Source organism: Pelophylax lessonae (genome assembly GCF_965119305.1).
Source record: "Pelophylax lessonae genome assembly, chromosome: 3".
Taxonomy (NCBI): Eukaryota; Metazoa; Chordata; class Amphibia; order Anura; family Ranidae; genus Pelophylax; species Pelophylax lessonae.
This window is the reverse complement of record NC_138770.1, coordinates 89,179,314-89,199,855: the sequence shown is the minus strand read 5'-3', so window position 1 is coordinate 89,199,855 and position 20,542 is coordinate 89,179,314. Positions and strand designations below refer to the sequence as shown.

The following is a 20,542-nucleotide window of genomic DNA, read 5'->3' as shown; positions in this document are numbered from 1 at the left end:
AGGATTGTAATGAGAATACACCACAGAGCCTGGAGTGATAAAAATCCATCATTAATACTAAAGCGTGTCCCATGAAGTATCATATGAGGGGAAGTAGTAAGTGCTATTAAAGTAAGAGGGACACAAAAAGATTCCAGAGAATTCAAAAAAAGTGCATAAGTGAATATATAAGGGAAGTGTGTCAATATTGGTATAGGATCAGAGGGTGAACAATCACAGGGCAAGCATTGAGAGAAAGTGGAGCCTGGGTATAGTAGTGAGGGCCCCCCGAAAATATAACAAGTATTGGTGATAGAGCACCATTAGATCAAGAGTGCTGTAAAGATAAATAAGGTAAAAGTACAAGTAGAATGGTCTGCCAAGAGATACCTGCTGCGTAGATGATTGACCTATTTCCCCCGGCTTGGTGAGAACACCCAGGACCGCCGTTGCCGGTTAAAAAGACGCCCACGCATGCGCCGTAGCAGCCGCTCGGGCATGCGCTAGAGATGGGCCAATGGGGTCCCTCGTGTCTGGAACACACGGCCCCGCCCAACAGAGTGGTGGACCGTGTCGTGCACTCTAGGCACGTCGACGCACAAACAATTCCAGTTAGGTATGCGCATGCCTGGATCGGGGGAACGTCGCCATCAGCTGGAGAAGGGGGCGGAGGTTGGAAGTCCATCCCCTTTGTGCGTCGGGGGAACAAAGATGCCATAAAGAACCAACGTAAGAGTGTATTTTGTATGACACACAGATGCAATGCTTACAAAGAATCGTACACAATTCCAGATGGATAAAAATAACCAGGGAAAAGTGACATAGAAAGAGCATATCAATATTCTGATTATAAAAACAAAAAGGAGCTGGGGGAGCACACCCTGAACATGCATTTCTAAAGCTGGTGCAGCTATAGACCAAGAGACATACATATTTACAAAAAAGCGCACACATGCAAAAGAAATGACTATTGAATATAAAGGCAATCAATGAATGAATAAAAATGGGGATTTGGTCCCACCATATGGCCATATCGTGCTCAAGCCCACCACTACGTCAAAGTACCCCATTTTCAGTGGGTCCTACACTATCCATATAAAGAAGGATGAATCCAGCTTCTAAAACCATTGGAGATACTTACTCCTTACTGAAATAGATGTGCGACTGCACTATGAGGGACTCATCCTATATCTGCTTTCAGAGATCGTGCCTTGCGATAGGTAATTTGTGGTTTTTATGAAGGGATTCAAGTTAGGGTCAACGGTCAAGAGATGCCAATATTTATTAATGATTTTATATATCTGTTTATGTTGTTTTGTAAATTTGGTAATAATACGTGATTGATTTAGTGTAAAATCTTTTTGGCCGGAATCTTTTTTTATTTTGAAAAGAAGTTCTTGTCTAGTCAGTATGATTGCCCTTCGATTGCCCTTTTTGGTAGTAAAAAGTCTCTCCTGCCAAAAAACGAATTTACTTACCAGCTAGCATTTTTTTAATCTGCACACTTACTGCAGCACATGCATTGTATGGGCATGAATTACATTGTCAGTGTCCACTCAATGAACAAAGCAAGAATACATCAGAACCAACAAAAACGGAGCTGGAAATGACACTTGAAGCGGGAAGCTCAGATAATGTGAAACTATGCTGTGCACATGCACGGTACAATGCACATGGGTGTGAGTTACATTGTCAGTGGCACTCAATAGTTGAAGCAAGAATACATCAGAACCAGCAGAAAGGTAGCTGGAGATGGCAGCAGCGATGATGGAGTTGAGGTGGGGACAGGCCCGGATTAGCTAATCAGGAGCAACGGGAAAATGGTTGGTTTTTTTGGCCACGAGGGCCGTTGTCATGGCCAGGGGCAGACCAGCTGGCAGCCGTCGCAGTCACGTCTCCCGGGTTCTTGACCGATGACATCACCTATCCACACCGCATCTACAGTAAGAATGCATCGAGCTGCCTTATAGGTGGAGGGGTGGGAAAGAGGGTATGGCTGGCAGCGTGTCCGATTGGCTGGTTGAGGTGCGGCATCAGTGAATGGCTGGGAGGAAGCACTGTGGGTGAGGGGCACTCTGATTCTTCTACATACCAGAGCTGCCAGCAAGGGAGCGAGGTGGAGGGGGGCGATGTGTGACCGTAGCCGCCTGCCCTGAGCCTGGGAGCGCTATGAGGTGAGGGGGGGCACCCCTTCTCATTGTGCTGGGGAGGGGCATAACATTCAGCGGTCACCTTATCCCATGTCCCTCCTGGGTCTGCAGAGTGCTGTAACCCATGGCAACCCCTGAGAACCTTTCGGACCTGGCTGCTGCAGGACTAGGCCAACACACAGTGTCCATTGTCAGAGCGCCTCCTACAGGGGGCGAGTGGTCAGCAATGGGGTCACCATTTGTATTGTTCTCATCCTGAGGATGGCTGGATGGAGGGGTCACCTATCCCATAATACAAGGCTTGTTCTGCATAGGGCTATCACCCATAGCAACCAGTCAGAACCCATCCCTCTCACTACTGGTAGAGTGTCACATACCATAGGATCTCTATCTAGAGAGGGAATGACCAGTGGCAATGGTTACATGTATTTATATGTTTCTCTAGAAGAATACATCACTTCATCCTGTGACAGAGATGTGCACACTTCTTCAGTAGGGTCTGACAACCAATAGTACCGGATGGAACTCCTTCCCTCTTTCTTTCACCCCTCCTTCACTCTCTCTCTCCCTCTCCTTCCCTCTTTCTTTCCACCCATCCAATGAATTACAAGGCTGTAGAGAACAGTGCGCCATTGCAAACTTATATTCTGAGGTTTTAATTACATTATTTTAATGTAGTCAGTCGTGAACTAAAGTAGGCCGGTCTAAGGCATGAAACTCCAGGGCTGAAAATGAGTCCTACTCCGGCCCTGGGTAGGGAGCTGAGAAATTTTGAAAATATGCGGTTTACACTAAGTCCCCATAAATTTGAATTGGCAGTGTATCAAGATTTAGTATACGGTTGCATTCAAGCCTATAGGGGCGTGTGTGCCTTAGCATGGTCAGCACTGAAGTAATGTTTCTTGCTAATCGGATAGACATAGGAATGGGCACTTGCTCAGGAACTAAAGGCCCGTACACACGTACCGATTGTTGGCCGAAAATATTCGGCCGCCGAACGATCGGCCGATTTTCGGCTTGTTAGTATGATGCTTCCGACAGCCGACAGAGCACTTTCGGCCGAAAAGAATCTGTCGTGCAAGCATTAAAATTTTTGTTGGCCAACACCAGAACGGCCGATTGTTCGCCAGTCAGTACAGAATTAGGCCGACAGACAGCAGATTTGCAAGACTGGGCATGCTCAGTAAAGAAAAAAGACCAGGAAAGTTAACATCACATGACATCACTTCTGCAGTCGGCTGTTGTTGGCAGACAAAATTCGCGTGCAGTCTTTTGCAGTTTTCAACAGACAAGACAGCCCTCGGACAAAAGACGGCCGATCGTTCGGCCGACGATCGGTACGTGTGTACGGGGCTTAAGTTAATAACAAGTGAGTAAAGGTTAGTGTAGTTTAAATTAAAGAGAATAGACTGGTAGGTTACAAAAGATTGATAAGAGGTTTGGATGTTCTCTAAACTTACCATTTCCTATTAACTTACACAGAATTAATTGTACACTGGAATAAAGGTGAAAGTGTACTGGTATAAAAGACAGCAAATGAATACCAGATGCCAGATCCTTCCAATAGCTAAACACAATGATGGATTTAGGATTCTCTTTAGCTACATACATTGTACTGCCTCTATCCATATTATATGTTCTTAATATTCTAAATAAGTGGAAAAAAGGCATTATTAAAAAATTTCCTCCTGGACCATGGGCTTTTCCACTCATCGGAAATTTACTTCTAATGGATTTAAAGACACCACACTTAACTTACTTAGAGGTAAGGCAACCTGATATGATGGTTGACATAGTTTTATTTTTATTTTACAAAAGTATATGATTTGTATTATAGCTTAAAAAAAATTAAAGAAATGTTAAGGCAACTAAAATATTAACATTTTTTTAACAAATGCTTTTTTTGGGTATCCATAAGTATTCCTTTTTTAAATAATAAAATGAATGAAAGAATCATTTAATGCTGAACATTATTTCCTTTTAATTTTTTTTTTTTTAATTCTGTAAAAATGTACATGTGAAATTATATATATATATATATATATATATATATATATATATATATATATATACACACACACAGTATCTCACAAAAGCGAGTACACCCCTCACATTTTTGTAAATATTTTATTATATCTTTTCATGTGACAACGCTGAAGAAATAACACTTTGCTACAATGTAGTGAGTGTAAAGCTTGTATAGCAGTATAAATTTGTTGTCCCCTCAAAATAAATCAACACACAGCCATTATTGTCTAAACTGCTGGCAACGAAAGTGAGTACACCCCTAAGTGGAAATGTCCAAATTGGGCCCAAAGTGTCAATATTTTGTGTGGCCACCATTATTTTCCAGCACTGCCTTAACCCTCTTGGGCATGGAGTTCACCAGAGCTTCACAGGTTGCCACTGGAGTCCTCTTCCTCTCCTCCATGAAAACATCATGGAGCTGGTGGATGTTAGAGACCTTGCGCTCCTCCATCTTCCATTTGAGGATGTCCCACAGATGCTCAATAGGGTTTAGGTCTGGAGACATGCTTGGCCAGTCCATCACCTTTACCCTCAGCTTCTTTAGCAAGGCAGTAGTCGTCTGGGCTGCAGGGCAATATTCCAATATAATAACCACCCAAAACACCCCCCCCCCAAGTCTCTAAAGGGAGGGGATCATGCTCTGCTTCAGTATGTCGCAGTACATGTTGGCATTCATGGCTCCCTCAATGAACTGTAGCTTCCCAGTGCTAGCAGCACTCATGCAGCCCCAGACCATGACACTCCCACAACCATGCTGTAGGCAAGACACACTTGTCTTTGTGCTCCTTATTGCTGCCACACACGCTTGACACCATCTGACCCAAATACATTTATCTTGGTCTCATCAAATCACAGGACATGGTTCCAGCAATCCATGTCCTTAGTCTTCTTGTCTTCAGCAAACTGTTTGCGGGCTTTCTTGTGCATCATCTTTAGAAGAGGCTTCCTTCTGGGACGACAGCCATGACGACCAATTTGATGCAGTGTGCGGCGTATGGTCTGAGCACCGACAGGCTGACCCCCCACCCCTTCAACCTCTGCAGCAATGCTGGTGGCACTCATATGTCTATTTCCCAAAGACAACCTTTGTATATGTTGCTGAGCACGTGCACTCAACTTCTTTGATCGACCACGGTCAGGACTGTTATGAGTGTAGCCTGTCCTGTTAAACCACTGTATGGTCTTGCCCACTGTGCTGCAGCTCAGTTTCAGGATCTTGGCAATGTTCTTATAGCCTAAGCCATCCTTATGTAGAGCAACAATTTCTTTTCAGATCCTCAGAGAGTTCTTTGCCATAAGGTGCCATGTTGAACTTCTAGTGACCAGTATGAGAGAGTGAGAGCGATAACACCAAATTTAACACACCTGCTTCCCATTCACACCTGAGACCTTGTAACACTAAAGAGTCACATGACACCGGGGAGGGAAAATGGCAAACTTGACCCAATTTAGACATTTTCCCTTAGGGGTGTACTCATGTTTGTTGCCAGCGGTTTAGACAATGGCTGTGTGTTGAGTTATTTTGAGGGGACAGCAAATTTACACTGTTATACAAGCTGTACACTCACTACTTTACATTGTAACAAAGTGTAATTTCCTCAGTGTTGTCAAATAAAAAGATATAATAAAATATTTACAAAAATGTGAGGGGTGTACTCACTTTTGTGAGATACTGTGTGTGTGTGTGTGTATACAGTGCCTTGCAAAAGTATTCGGCCCCCTTGAACTTTGCGACCTTTTGCCACATTTCAGGCTTCAAACATAAAGATATAAAACTGTAATTTTTGTGAAGAATCAACAATAAGTGGGACACAATCATGAAGTGGAACAAAATTTATTGGATATTTCAAACTTTTTTAATAAATAAAAAACTGAAAAATTGGGCTTGCAAAATTATTCAGCCCCCTTAAGTTAATACTTTGTAGCGCCACCTTTTGCTGCGATTACAGCTGTAAGTCGCTTGGGGTATGTCTCTATCAGTTTTGCACATCGAGAGACTGAAATGTTTGCCCATTCCTCCTTGCAAAACAGCTCGAGCTCAGTGAGGTTGGATGGAGAGCGTTTGTGAACAGCAGTTTTCAGTTCTTTCCACAGATTCTCAATTGGATTCAGGTCTGGACTTTGACTTGGCCATTCTAACACCTGGATATGTTTATTTGTGAACCATTCCATTGTAGATTTTGCTTTATGTTTTGGATCATTGTCTTGTTGGAAGACAAATCTCCATTCCAGTCTCTAGTCTTTTGCAGACTCCATCAGGTTTTCTTTCAGAATGGTCCTGTATTTGGCTCCATCCATCTTCCCATCAATTTTAACCATCTTCCCTGTCCCTGCTGAAGAAAAGCAGGCCCAAACCATGATGCTACCACCACCATGTTTGACAGTGGGGATGGTGTGTTCAGGGTGATGAGCTGTGTTGCTTTTACGCCAAACATAACGTTTTGCATTGTTGCCAAAAAATTTGATTTTGGTTTCATCTGACTTGAGCACCTTCTTCCACAGGTTTGGTGTGTCTCCCAGGTGGCTTGTGGCAAACTTTAAACAACACTTTTTATGGATATCTTTAAGAAATGGCTTTCTTCTTGCCACTCTTCCATAAAGGCCAGATTTGTGCAGTATACGACTGATTGTTGTCCTATGGACAGAGTCTCCCACCTCAGCTGTAGATCTCTGCAGTTAATCTAGAGTGATCATGGGCCTCTTGGCTGCATCTCTGATCAGTCTTCTCCTTGTATGAGCTGAAAGTTTAGATTCGGCCAGGTATTCATAGATTTGCAGTGGTCTGGTACTCCTTCCATTTCAATATTATTGCTTTCACAGTGCTCCTTGGGATGTTTAAAGCTTGGGAAATCTTTTTGTATCCAAATCCTGGTTTAAACTTCTCCATAACAATATCTCGGACCTGCCTGGTGTGTTCCTTGTTCTTCATGATGCTCTCTGCGCTTTAAACGGACCTCTGAGACTATCACAGTGCAGGTGCATTTATACGGAGACTTGATTACACACAGGTGGATTCTATTTATCATCATTAGTCATTTAGGTCAACATTGGATCATTCAGAGATCCTCACTGAACTGATAGAGACATACCCCAAGCGACTTACAGCTGTAACTTGGAAAAACATCTGAACTTGTGTATAGTGGTACTGTGCACAAGTTCAGTTGTTTTGTCTGCCTCCAAAACCCCCCAAAAAATGCCAGCAAAAACACACCTGGGCATTTTTTTTGACGCTAGCGTTTTTTTGGCATTTTTTTGGGTTCTTTTGAGGCAGGCAAAACATCTGAACATGTGTATAGGGGGTATATATACACATATATGTCTGAATATATACCCCTAGACATATATAGGTGTGATAGTAGCAGAAATATATTACTGTAAATGATTTCATTAGCGCAAGCATATATTTCAGCTACTATCACACCTATATATGTCTATGTCTAGGGGTATATGTTCAGACATATATGTCTATATATACCCCCTATACACATGTTCAGATGTCATGTCTGACATCAAACATGTCCTCAAAAAAGCACTGGCAGTGGCAGCCCCTGCAGCATAAAAAATGCTTGGCTGGTGAGAAGCCATATGGGTGTGCCGAAGCAATTCAGAGAAATGATCATTTCTCTATAGCGGTCACCCTGCTATGGAAGGGTTTTGTCACCCTTCCATAGCAGTCACTGCCAGTTAACCCTACACTACACTACGGTCCCCTTACACTTAACACTTTCCCTACAGAAACTAAATTTTTGAAGCTAACTTAAGTGTAAAGGAGCACTCTAACTACACTATATATCCCTTTCCTCACACTAATAAATAAAAATCAAAAAATCTCTTTTTTTTTTTTTTTTAATTTTTCAATAATTGGCTTTTTTTATCAAAAATGACAATTTTTAAGAACTTTTGTGTGATTTTGTGTCTGGGGGGTCTAAAAGGTGTACCTGTGAAGTTTCAGCTCTGTAGCATGTCCAGAACCAGAAAAAAAGATCATATAGGTGTTAAAGGAGGGTCCCACATCCCTGTTCTACTGAAAATTTATCTTTTTTTTTCATGGCTCTGGACATGCTACAGAGCTGAAACTTCACATGTACACTTTTTAGACCCCCCAGATACTAAATCCAAAGTCAAAATCAAAAAAATCTCTCTTTTTTTTTTTTTTCCAATAATTGGCTTTTTTATAAAAAATGACAATTTTTAAGAACTTTTTTTAGTGTGATCAATAGTTAATGGGGCATGACCCAGAACCCTAGGCACGTTTTAGGGGCATTTATTGGGTTTTAGGGCTTAAAAATTGTGTTTTTTGATTACCGAAGTTCGGGTCCCATTGATTTCAATGGGGTTCTGAAATCCGGGCCGAACTTTCGGGAAGTTCGGATGTTCTGGCCGAACCAAACTTTTCAAAAGTTCGATCATCCTTAATAACATACAGTTGGTGATTAACCCAAAAGCATCTGGGTTCAATTTGAGGTACATTGAGCATATTTTACTGGATTTTTTGCTGAATCTAAACCCCACTGAATTCAATGTAGCTGATCCTTAAAAATTAGTAATGGACATTTTCTAGGTGAAGTGGAAAGGGACTGTCAATCAAAGAGCAGGGTACGCTAGGCAGTGTTCCTCAACCACAAAAGCCAAAAAATCATTTAGAGGAGAGAGGGTCTTTTTCAGGTGGGTAAAATGGCAAAATAAAATATATACAATTCCAATAAGTAACATGCTAAGGAATGCCTGAAATCTGTATGTGGCTTTACAGAGCATTACGTTTCTCAGGAACATTACATTCTCAGGAACAGGTTGCATTATTCATTGGCTAACATGGAGCTGCATCCACCCAAAATGATCAATTTCTACAAAAATAGAAAAAAAAATACGAAGCTGTTTTTGCAAAGACAACACATTTTTTTGCATATCAGTGAATGAGCGGTGGAAGGAGTAAACACGATATTAAATGAAATAATTTGGAAAGTACTGTATAGACTTTGAAAAAAATATAGCTAGAGCCATAGACTTTATACAAATTGCTAAATAATATCAAAACAAGTGACATCGGATAGCTTCAACTATCACACTGTTGTGTGCACAAACTTTAAAAATAAAACCTTCCCTTTTGTGCTTTTACAGACCCAATTTAATTTTCATAATTTAGCAACCATTAAAATATATTAACCAAAATACATATATAGTGCCCATATCTTCAATATTCAATATACTGTATATAAATTGTCAACAAAAATATTGGGAGCCATACATTAACACCTTTACGATGTACTGCGGCAGACAGCTGCTCCTGGGCAAAACGCTGTACATGTACGGCGCTCGCTCCTGGGAGACTAGGGGGCGAGCGCGTGCCGCCGGTGGCACGCTCCTGCCCCTGCTCATCAGCGGGGAAGCCGATGCACGGGTCAGGCGGCTCCGATTGCCGCCTGACACCCGCGATCGTTCCCCGCTGAGAGAGAAGAACGGTCAGCTGTTGTAAACCGACCGTCCTTTTCCCTGGGATGATCATAGAGAGATCACGTGATCCTTCTATATAGGATCACAGGTCTCTATGGTCAGTTCAGATGCCACGCCCCCCCACAGTTAGAATCACTCCCCTAGGCTCACATTTAACCCCTTGATCACGCACGGGGTTAACCCCTTCCCTGCCAATGTCATTATTACAGTAACCGTGTATATTTTTAGCACTGATTACTGTAGTAATGTCACTGGTACCCCCAAAAAACTTCAGCAAGGGGTCCAATCTGTTCCCCGCAATTCCGCACAAAATTGCAGATCGCCGCCATTACTAGTAAAAAAAACAAACAATAAAAATGACATAAATCTTTCCCGTAGTTAGTAGACGTGATAACTTTTGAGCAAACCAATCAAAATACGCTTATTGTGATTTTTGTTTTTACAAAAAATATGTAGCAAAAAAACAAATTGGCCTAAAATGTTAAAAAAATTTGATTTTTAATTTTTTTTGGGGGGGGGGGGGGGGGGGAAATGTCATATATAGCAGAATGTGAAAAATATTGTTTTTTTTTCAAAATTGTCACTTTTTTTTGTTTATAGTGAGCTCCATCCCCTTTTGAACCATACCAGGCCACTTGCCCTCAACATGGGGCCTTGTCCCATGTTAATGGGGACAATGGTCTCTTTCCGACAACCCTGCTGTTGTCCATGGTGACACTGCAGGGATCGGCAGCTTTACCCATTATTCACTTCACTTTATTATTTATATTTTTGAATATTATTTTAGTATATATTTCTTCACATATATCGTTTCTTGGCCATCAGACACACCTGGTAGCGCACTAGTCCTTTAGATCACCTTCCTTATTTTGAAAGTGAATTATTAAATAATTCCTTTTATATTTCACATGCCTTTTTCAATATTTCTGTTCTCATTTACAAGTAACTATCACATATGGTTAGACCAGAATTAGACTTTTAATTCATTTTTAAAAAGCTCAAGTATCAAGGATAAACTATTTGGCCTGATTTTCTAAAAACTGAACAAGAACAGAAAGAAATGTTGATTAAGATGATTGGCATGCTTTGTTGTGATATCACATGAGCAGGCAGACCCCCACACACCCAGTAAATGTGATCGCTTAAATGTGAACTACAGCCTTCCATGCAGATAATGTGCACTACGTGTGTGAGTTATAATCTGCCTTAGCATACAACTGAAGTTTTAATAAAAAAGTATAAAAATAAAGTCAAGGTGCATCAAAACAGTAATGGCCCCAGGAAAAAAAGTCTGTGCCCAACTGAAGGTCACTATTTCTTCTTATGGAAAGCAGCAGGCTCTCTACAGCTATCCAACATTTTGTTTGCTTGGTCACTATAACTACAACTCTCTGCAACCAGAAATGCTTAAACTCATAATTTGGAAGGGGCAGAGAGAAGATGTTTCTGGGGTCATGGCGGTAACAGGCACCTAGTGGTTTCCCTTTTAGGACGCAGTGTTTGCTTTACATTGCCCGAAAAGTTTACAATCTAAAATTCTTTAAACATTTTGTTTCTGCTTTATTTAAGCTTGCAAAGAAATATGGCCCAGTGTTTAGTGTTCAACTGGGTACAAGAAAAGTAGTGGTATTGGCTGGATATGAAGCTGTGAAAGATGCTCTTGTTAATTATGCTGAAGAGTTTGGAGGAAGAGGGAAAATCCATGTATTCCACAAAATGGACAAGGGTTTTGGTGAGTTTTTTTTTTTTTTTTACAAATATGCTTAAAGCTGATCTCCAAGCAGATATAAACACAATTGGATATATCTCTGTATTCAAAAATACTGTAAAATTATTTTTTAAATGGAAGCAGTTTAACCACTTCAATACAGTGCTCTTTCACCCCCTTCCTGCCCAGGCCAATTTTCATTTTTTAGTGCTGTTGCATTTTAAATGACCATTGCGCAGGCATGCTACACTGAACCTAAACCAAATTTATGTCAAAAGACTGAAATGTTTGAAAAAAAAAACAAAAGTTTGCACTGATATACAGCATTGGTGGGCACTAATAGGTGGCAGTGATGGGCACTGATAGGAGGCACTGATGGGCAATAATGGGCGGCACTGATAGATGGCTATGATGGGCACAGGCGGGGGGTGCTGATAGATGGCAATCATAGGCAGCTCTGATGAGGAGGACACTGAAAGGTTCCCTGAGCCCTGATTGGCATCCCTGGTCACCATGGGTGGGCATCCCTGGTGGCCATGGGTGGGCAATCCCTGGTGCCTCTAGTGGCATCCCCCAAAGATCTGCACTGGTATCAATGCTCTGATTAGCAGCACAGACCCCCCCCCCCCCTGTCAGGAGAGCCGCAGATCGGCTCTCCTCTACTCATGCCTGTCAGGCACGAACTGAGGAAAGCCGATCACCGATCAATGGCACTTCCTATTCACTATGTGACCAGCTGTGATTGGACACAGCTGGTCACATGGTAAAGAGCCTATGTCATTAGGCTCATTACTGGTATCGGAGATGCAGTGAGTCAGAGTGACACACCGCACCACCAGTCACCGGGGGGCACGCAGAGCGGTCAGTCCTGCTGGACGTCATATACTAATCATTAAATTGAGATTACATTTACTTCATTGAGTGGCCACCTGTGTTTGCCTCATTTAAAGTCCCAGGGCAACCTTCCCTTTCTGTATGTAAATAATTTAGGGATGGAGGCATTATCACTATAAGTGGTACCGGACCTATTATTTTTATTATGACGGCCAGTCAGGATAGAGCAACCACTTCCCAGCCGTCATTTTGCTATATGGTGAGCGGGAAGTGATTTTGAACCTTTGATCTGATAGCTGCCTCTTGCAGCCCATTGTAGAGCAGAGCTCAGTATGGAAAAGAGAAAAGCAAGGAACATGTTGATAAGAGCCAAGATTGACAGGGAGATAAGCACATCAGTCTGCTACTTCTATATTCACCTTTCCAGTCATAGACTGGGGAGGGGACAAGACTTCTCTGTGCTACTGAACTGTAGCAGACAAAAATTGGGTCTACATCCCTGCCAGATAAAGATGGGTGGCAGAACTGTGTACATTTTAGGACTGGGTGTAAGAAAATACAAAGGTAAATCAGCTCCTTTTATCTGTTTATTTAGCTGTTTGCCTTAAATTTATCATTAAATGAGAAGTACAACCAAAGCTCATTTAGCTGTACTTCTCCTGTGGATCACAGGAGTGCAGTTCATTCTGCATTCCTGTGACTTGTTTTTTTAGAGGACCGCGGGCTGAAGCTGGCTGTCGGCTGACTTCACAGACCCGGTCCAGGCTGGGGAAAGATCGCCACCATACGGTCAGGATCTGCCCACATGCCTTGAACGGCACCTGGCTCAGCCTCTCAGTGAGCCACTGAGAGCCTGAGCCTGCCACTCCCACCCGCCCCCACCCCACAGCCCAGCGTTCTAGTGAGAGAGGGGGCAGAGCAGAGAGCCGGTGATTGACAATCACCAGCTCTCTGCTCAGGGAGCTCTGAGAACCGAGTGATCGGTAGTGTTTGATGACTCAGGTCTCAGTGTTAGATCCGGCAGGGGACAGATGCAGCATCAGACCGATGCTGCATCCACCTAGGTAAGTATGGTCCCCCCCCCCCAAAAAAAAAAAATCCAAAACTTCTCTTTTAAAGCAAACCTGCTGTGAAAGAAATATGGAGGCTCCCTTTTCTGGTCTTCTTCTAAAATAGTTAATTGCCTGGCTGTTCCTAGGTTTTGGGTTATTTCTGCAAACCCAGCATGAAAATTAGGTAATTCTAAATTAAGACTTATCTAATTTGTATTCAGGTCACTGAATCATTGAAGCAAATTAATTAACACAACAGCCCAGGGAACTAGTATTATAAGTTAGCAAAACCAGCCTAGAAATATCTTCATTACCATATTTTTCATATTTTAGGATGCAGTAACACTCTTGCATTTATTGTATTACAAACTTCCCCAAACCTTATAAAATATATATATTATATATATATATACACACACACACACACACACACACACACACACACACACACACACACACACACACACATGTGTGTGTGTGATGCATTGAAAAAAGGCAGAGGCTTTTAGCCTAACTCGAGCCGCTTGGAGTTACATGGACAAGTGTTAAAATGTCTTTCAGCTTTTTATTGCTCTTCCCTTTACTTATTTTCCCCCAGGTGCTGCTTTGCAAAACCGATGCAGCAAATAGGGATAGGGAGACTTTGGTTGTTACTGATAGCTTGGGTGACATCATCACGCGCATACGAACCAGGAAGTAACTGCAGCTATCTGTATGTTTACTGGCCGCTGACGACCCATTGTGTATTGTACTATTGCACTTTAATACTTGTGTGCACCGGTGCTAAGTGCACTGTATGTAGCCCTACCCCTGCAGTAGTGCTGGTATGATTGGTCCTGTATACCCAGTTAGAACACAAACAGCCAGGCACACAGCTTCTTCGTCTGTCTCTCTTTCTCTCACTCTCTGGCTCATAAAACAGTCTAGGGGTATCTTTTGTGTTCATATTGCTGAGCAGAACTTGGATAGGTATGAAGGAGACATTGGATACCCCAAAGTAACTGAAGTAAATGTGGACTCTTCTCACTGTCATGGAGGACTTCCCAAAGTCTCTACTTGCTAGAGGAACTGCTAAAACTTGTGTAGCACAATTCCCAGCCATTTTGCTGGATATGGGTCCCCCTGGGTTACCGCTAGCAACAACAGCACATTTAAGCATGTTTCTCCAAGTGTGAGCACTGAGACAATGACCAGTCCAGTATCTTTGGGTTTATTTATTTTGTAACTTGGATAGGAGAAGGGATGAGTGGGATACTCCTTGAACTGAACTATGCAAAATTTGGCAGGGACACTTGAAAAACGCTATTTGGCACCGACTTGATGCTGGCTGAATGCCTATCAATGCTGGCTTGAGCAGTCTTGCTGAGGTAGCTATTTGTATACCGCTGCACTGCTGAACACTTAATGGCCCACACCGGCGCCCCCTTTCTCTCAATTATCTTCAGGGCTTAGACACTGGCACTCCCTTTCCTAAGCCTCCTCTACTGGATAACTGGCTCCCGGATCCCTTTGACCTTCTGGAGTGGCCCCCTCTCCTAGGCAGACCCCTAGGCAGTTTCGAGTACTCACAACACTGTTTTTCCTGGAAACTTCTGCCCAGCAGCTCCACTCAGTCAGCAACCTTCTGGATCCTCTTCCTGCAGCCCAGCTCAACCTCCGGTCCTCGAGGTTGACTGCCCAGGACACCCTCACTTTTTCTGACAGGAGGAGAGACAGCCGTCAGCCTCCTTCTGGGACTCTGCTTCCCGCCAAAGACACTCTGTCAGATGCTCCCCTCAGATTTATATCTGATCCCAGGGTGCATGGTGGCAAACTCCGCCCACTGAGAGAGCTATAAGCCCTGGTGCGCTATTGGCCAGGTTTCCTCCACCGTCCAACAAGAGTCCTCATTGGATACAGTGGGGAGACTACTTAGACTCAACAGACCACACCTGGAAACATACGACAGCCTAACTGAATGATCAGGCCCCCACTAATAAGCAGACAGGGCCAATATATGCTTTTCCTAGCACCTAACTAGGAGGGTGCTACACTTGCCTATGTGTAATGCTGGGAACTGTATAGATTCTCTGAAACATAGAACATAGGTCATCAGGATCATCATCTTCCACCTTCTGATATCCACTGAGTGCTTCTTAGTGGGGTAGACATGATACCATCAACCACTGGACCCTCTTCCATCCAGCCTCTACCTGATACTCTCTAAAGTGCTTCTAAAATGAAAAACAGGGAACCCCAGACTTTAGGAAATAGGCTCCCCAGCCAAAGCCATGCCTGGGACCATGATGAACTCTCATAAGTGTCTCCAGCAGGCTCCCCAGAGGGGCAGAACCCCTTTGACAGGGGCCTCCTCAGGCAAGGCTACCTAGGATTCAAGGACCCCCTACTCTAGTGTCCCAGACTATTTAGGACTCTCCAGTCCCCTTCTGGACACACCACTCAAGGGATTGGCTGGATCACCATAAATATTCAAGCTGCTTTACCATTCTCCCTCCCACTGCACTTCTAAAACCTTTCAGAAAGCAGGGGGAAGTAAACAGACAAGCCACCTGTGTAACACTGAGCAGGCTAGAACAATCAACCCCAGCTCCACTGATTTCAGAAGAGCTAAATTAAATGTACCTAAAACCTGCTCTGACTAGAAAGGTGCTACATCATATTGTGAGTGTATTATTATTGGAATTTGGTTTTGATAAAAGGTTTTAGGTAATAAAACACTATGGCATTTTTTTTCTTTGCTTTTTGCTCTGAGAACCAGAGGGGGAAAGAGGTACCTGCTGGAATTGAAAATTAGGAGACCCCAATAAAATGGAAAACATGCAACCTAATATATTATATGGGTCATGGAGAGAAGGTGAGAGCACAACTGGTGTTTGAGCATAGAGGAGAAGGAAGGTGGATTTGAGCACTATAACGATATTGGATGCACAAAACACAGTGTGAAATGTTAACGTTGAAGAAGAAACAAAAAGAGTTTTTTTGGTGTGTTTATTGATTAGAAATATATGAAATTTCAATGCACTATTTTGTTTATGCACAAATTTTGAAAGTGACACTATTTTTTCTTTTATGTATATGGAGTAGCGCTGCGCTGTTTTTCATGTAGGGAAAAAATCTTCCAAAACATAATACAAAAATACATACCTCCATGCCTATATACTGTCTGCTGTAAAGGTATATGCTCACAATGTTGAATTTCTCAGGACTTGTTCACTCACGTGGTGAAAACTGGAAGGTGATGAGAAGATTTACGTTGACAACATTGCGTGATTTCGGGATGGGAAAAAGTTCTATTGAAGATAAAATTATTGAAGAATGCTCCTACCTAATTAAATGTTTTGAAACTTCCAAAGGTAACAGTTGATGGGTTACAACAGGGACAATTCAATTTCCCAGTCCAACATTACACCCTATGTTTTAACTTTAGCTTTACATTTTCATTATAGGACAGCCATTCGATAATATTATAATGGTAAATACTGCATTGGCTAATATCATTGTTTCAATATTACTTGGACACCGAATGGACTATGAGGACTCGCAATTTAAGAGGCTTATAACATTGATGAATGAAAATTTTAGACTTTTCGGAAGTCTGATGGTTGGGGTAATATATATTTCCTAGTTTTTTACTATATTATTTAGCATAACCTTTTCACATACAAAAGTGTTTACCAAAGTGCAAGACAAGCACCTCTGTAACAATCAGCCCTAAACTTTGGACAATTACTGATCATTGCTTAGCAATGCATTTCAGGTCTCTGCAATCTATGCAGTGGAAATATAATATAATCCGCTATAACTAGCAAATCTAAAATAGTATGCTGGACTTTTTTTTTGTGTTCCTGATCAATTGGTTAGTCTGTCTGCTCATACCCTGTATTCAGGTCTGTGAAATGTAGAGCTTGTTCACATATGGATCTATACAATGTGTTTAAAGTGGCTCTAAAGACGAGAATTTTTGCAGATGACACCAAGCTTTGCATTGGAAAAACTTCTTTACAGGATGTCTCCAATTTACAAGCCGACCTCAATGCACTGTTTCTTTGGGCAACTATGTGGCAAATGAAGTTTAATGTTGATAAATGTAAAGGTATGCACTTGGGGGCTAAGAATATGCATGCATTATACATACTAGGTGGAGTAGAACTGGGGGAATTCATAGCGGAGAAGGATCTGGGTGTTCTGGTAGATCATAAGCAATGCCAGGCTGTGGTTTCCAAAGCAAGCAAAGTCCTTTCTTTTATTAACAGATGCATGGACTCCAGAGAGAGAGAGATATAATGTTGCCCTTGTAGAAATCATTAGTAAGACCTGATCTGGAATATGCAGTTCAGTTTTGGGCACCAGTTCTCAAAAAGGATATCAGGGAAATGGAGAAAGTGCAGAGAAGGGCAACCAAACTGATAAGAGGCATGGAGGAGCTCAGCTATGAGAAAAGATTAGAGGGACTGAATTTATTCTCTCTCGAGAAGAGAAGATTAAGGGGGGATATGATCAACATGTATAAATACATAAGGGGTCCATATAGTGAACTTGGTGTTGAGTTGTTTACTTTAAGGTCATCACAGAGGACCATGGGGCACTCTTTACTTCTTGAGTACAGATTTTGTCTCCAAATACGGAAAGGTTTCTTCACTGTAAGAGCTGTAAAATTGTGGAATAGACTCCCTCCAGAGGTGGTTCTGGCCAGCTCACTAGATTGCTTTAAAAAAGGCCTGGATTCTTTCCTGGGTATACATACTATAAATGGATACTAATATTTATAGGTAAAGTTGATCCAGGGAATATCCGATTGCCTCTCGGGGGATCAGGAAGGATTTTTTTTCCCTGCTGTAGCAAATTGGATCATGCTTTGCTGGGGTTTTTTTCCCCTTCCTCTGGATCAACTGCGGGTATAGGATTGGGTATATGGGATTGTATGGTTGGGTTTTCATTACTTTTTTTTTTAATTGGTTGAGCCAGATGGACTTGTGTCTTTTTTCAACCTGACTAACTATGTAACTATGTAACCATGTATGTAAAACCAAAATTACTGAAACAATAACGTATACTGAATCTGGAACCACAGTGCAAACTCAAATTCAATATTCAAACCTTATAAAATAAATACAAAATACACCAAATGTGCCTAAAAACCTAAAGTACGTGAGCAAATATGGTAAATCCACTTTACATAAAATACATTTAATGCAAAAATCATATACATCCAATGTGCAAATAACAGTCCAACGTATTAGGGCAAGCAAGTAGCCAGTGAAAGTCCTCAATTAAAAGAGGAAAAAAGTGCTTGCATGCTAAAAAATAAGTTCATAAAGTGACAAGCATGAAACTAGTGAAGACTCCTTGATATTCCTCAAAATGAAGTGCTTCCGTGCCAAAGTGTTGAAATTGTTGAATATCTCATGCAGTGCTCAGTGTTCCACTCCCCAGCAGCAAGCACACTTACCAGATATTGTGGACCCCTTAGCCATATAGCATATGGGTCTAGCAGGATTTTACTGGTAAGTGAGACCAGGTGCAATTCCTTTACATCCTTGCCAGAGCTATGGCTCATAGAAGGGAAGAGAAAGATCCAGAAATAGTGTAATACGTCCCTTTATTTTGATATGACCAATAAAAAATGCACTTACAATACCGTGGACATAATTTCTCAATTATGCGGATATAAGGGAGGGCAAATGTACTATGCTAGTTAATACGGACTGGACTGATCTCTGCTAGCGCTAGCAGTTAATTTTTTTGGTAGCGGTTCAAACAGTCCTTGACAACCAGGTGCTTTTTTACCTGTAAGTCACACTAGGTACTTATAAATGTATCAGCCAAAATGTCCACACAGAGATACATTAGTGAAGAGGCCTACACGATGCTGAGCATGATAGATGAGAGCGTTGGGGAAGCCTCACTGTCAGAATCAGGCTCTGTATTCGAACCTGTAGAGAGCAGCGGCACCCTGGCAGATAGCTCTGATGACATAGTAGTGGTCCCTGCACCCCCATGGGCTGAAGGAAAAAAAAGAACATTGCATGTAAGCCCATCATTAGAAGTGGGTGGATGCTGGGAGGTCTAACGGTGGGCATACCACACACTTTCTGGTATAGATTTTTACAGCCAGCGGTAAGCTTTCATGTAAAAGCAATCCTAGCAGATAATTGGCTGATAGATTGCTTTACAAGCAGTGGGAGGGGGCTCTCCCCCCTGCCATCGCCTTCCACGGTTTTCTCAGGCTCTCCTGTCCCACCGGGTAGCCCGAGACTGCAGCAGGTGGTTCCGTCAGCTGACCATAAAGCTGATTGGAGACCAGAATGGCTCCAACCATCTCTGGCCTAAGATACCAGAAGCTACAAGCATTTCATGACTTCAGTTTTGCCAGATATAAACAGCGCCATTGGGAAATTGGGAAAGCATCTTATCACACCAATCTTGGTGTGGTCAGATGTTTTTAGGGCAGGGGAGAGATCTAGAGTCCCATAGACCCCAATTTTTTGGGGAAAAAGAGTACCTGTCACTACTTATTGCTATCATAGAGGATATTTAAATTCCCTGTGATAACAATATAAATGATAATAAGAAAATATGAAAGGGAAGGTGTCAAAATAAAATAATTAATAAAAAAGTCCATGAAATATTTTATATTTTGCCACAAGTTTCCGGAAAATGAAATCTTTTTTTTTTTTTTACACAAAATTGTCACTAAATTGTATATTTCTCACACATGCCATGGGTATATGTGGAATGACACCCCAAAATACATTCTGTGGCTTCTCCTTAGTACAGGGATACCACATGTGTGAGACTTTTTGGGAGCCTAACTGTGTACGGGGACCCCGAAGACCAATCACCGCCTTCAGGTTTTCTAAGGGCATAAATTGCTTATTTTACTTCCTCACTGCCTATCCCAGTTTCGGAGGCCCTGAAATGTCAAGGTAGCATATTTTTTCTGGGGGGGGGGGGGGGGTTGTGCTATCTTGGCATTTCATGTCCTCCGAAACTAGGTAGTGAGGAGTGAAATCAACAATTTCCTCCCTTAGAAAGCCTGAAGGCGGTGATTGGATTTCGGGGTTCTGTATGTGGCTAGACTGCCAAAAAGATTCACACCCATGGTATCCCTGTACTCCTAAGAAGCAGCAGAATGTATTTTGGGGTGTCATTTCACATATACCCATAGAATGTGTATATGACCTCAGTTTTTACAGGTCACTGACCTGGAACATGTATGCAGCTAGTGAGTCTCTGAACTAGTGGGCCCCTGGCCTGTATACTTGTTATGCATCTGGGACTTCAGTATTGAAGTCTTTGGATCAAGAGCTGGGCATCTAGCATTTGTAAAAGAAGAGATC

At 42.1% G+C, this 20,542-nt stretch overlaps 1 protein-coding gene across 1 annotated transcript in view; it reads left to right on the top strand.

The window, feature by feature from the left end:
- The window catches only part of LOC309550378 (uncharacterized protein), a gene marked incomplete at its 3' end in the record, with an annotated part of 165,208 nt that overhangs the window by 107,933 nt on the left and 36,733 nt on the right, over positions 1-20,542 (top strand). Inside the window, exons 10-13 of the mRNA XM_082250773.1 lie at positions 3,697-3,894; positions 11,178-11,340; positions 16,406-16,555; positions 16,649-16,809. Of these exons, the coding sequence (XP_082106899.1) occupies positions 3,697-3,894; positions 11,178-11,340; positions 16,406-16,555; positions 16,649-16,809 (672 nt within the window). The remainder of the gene's footprint in view (positions 1-3,696; positions 3,895-11,177; positions 11,341-16,405; positions 16,556-16,648; positions 16,810-20,542) is intronic.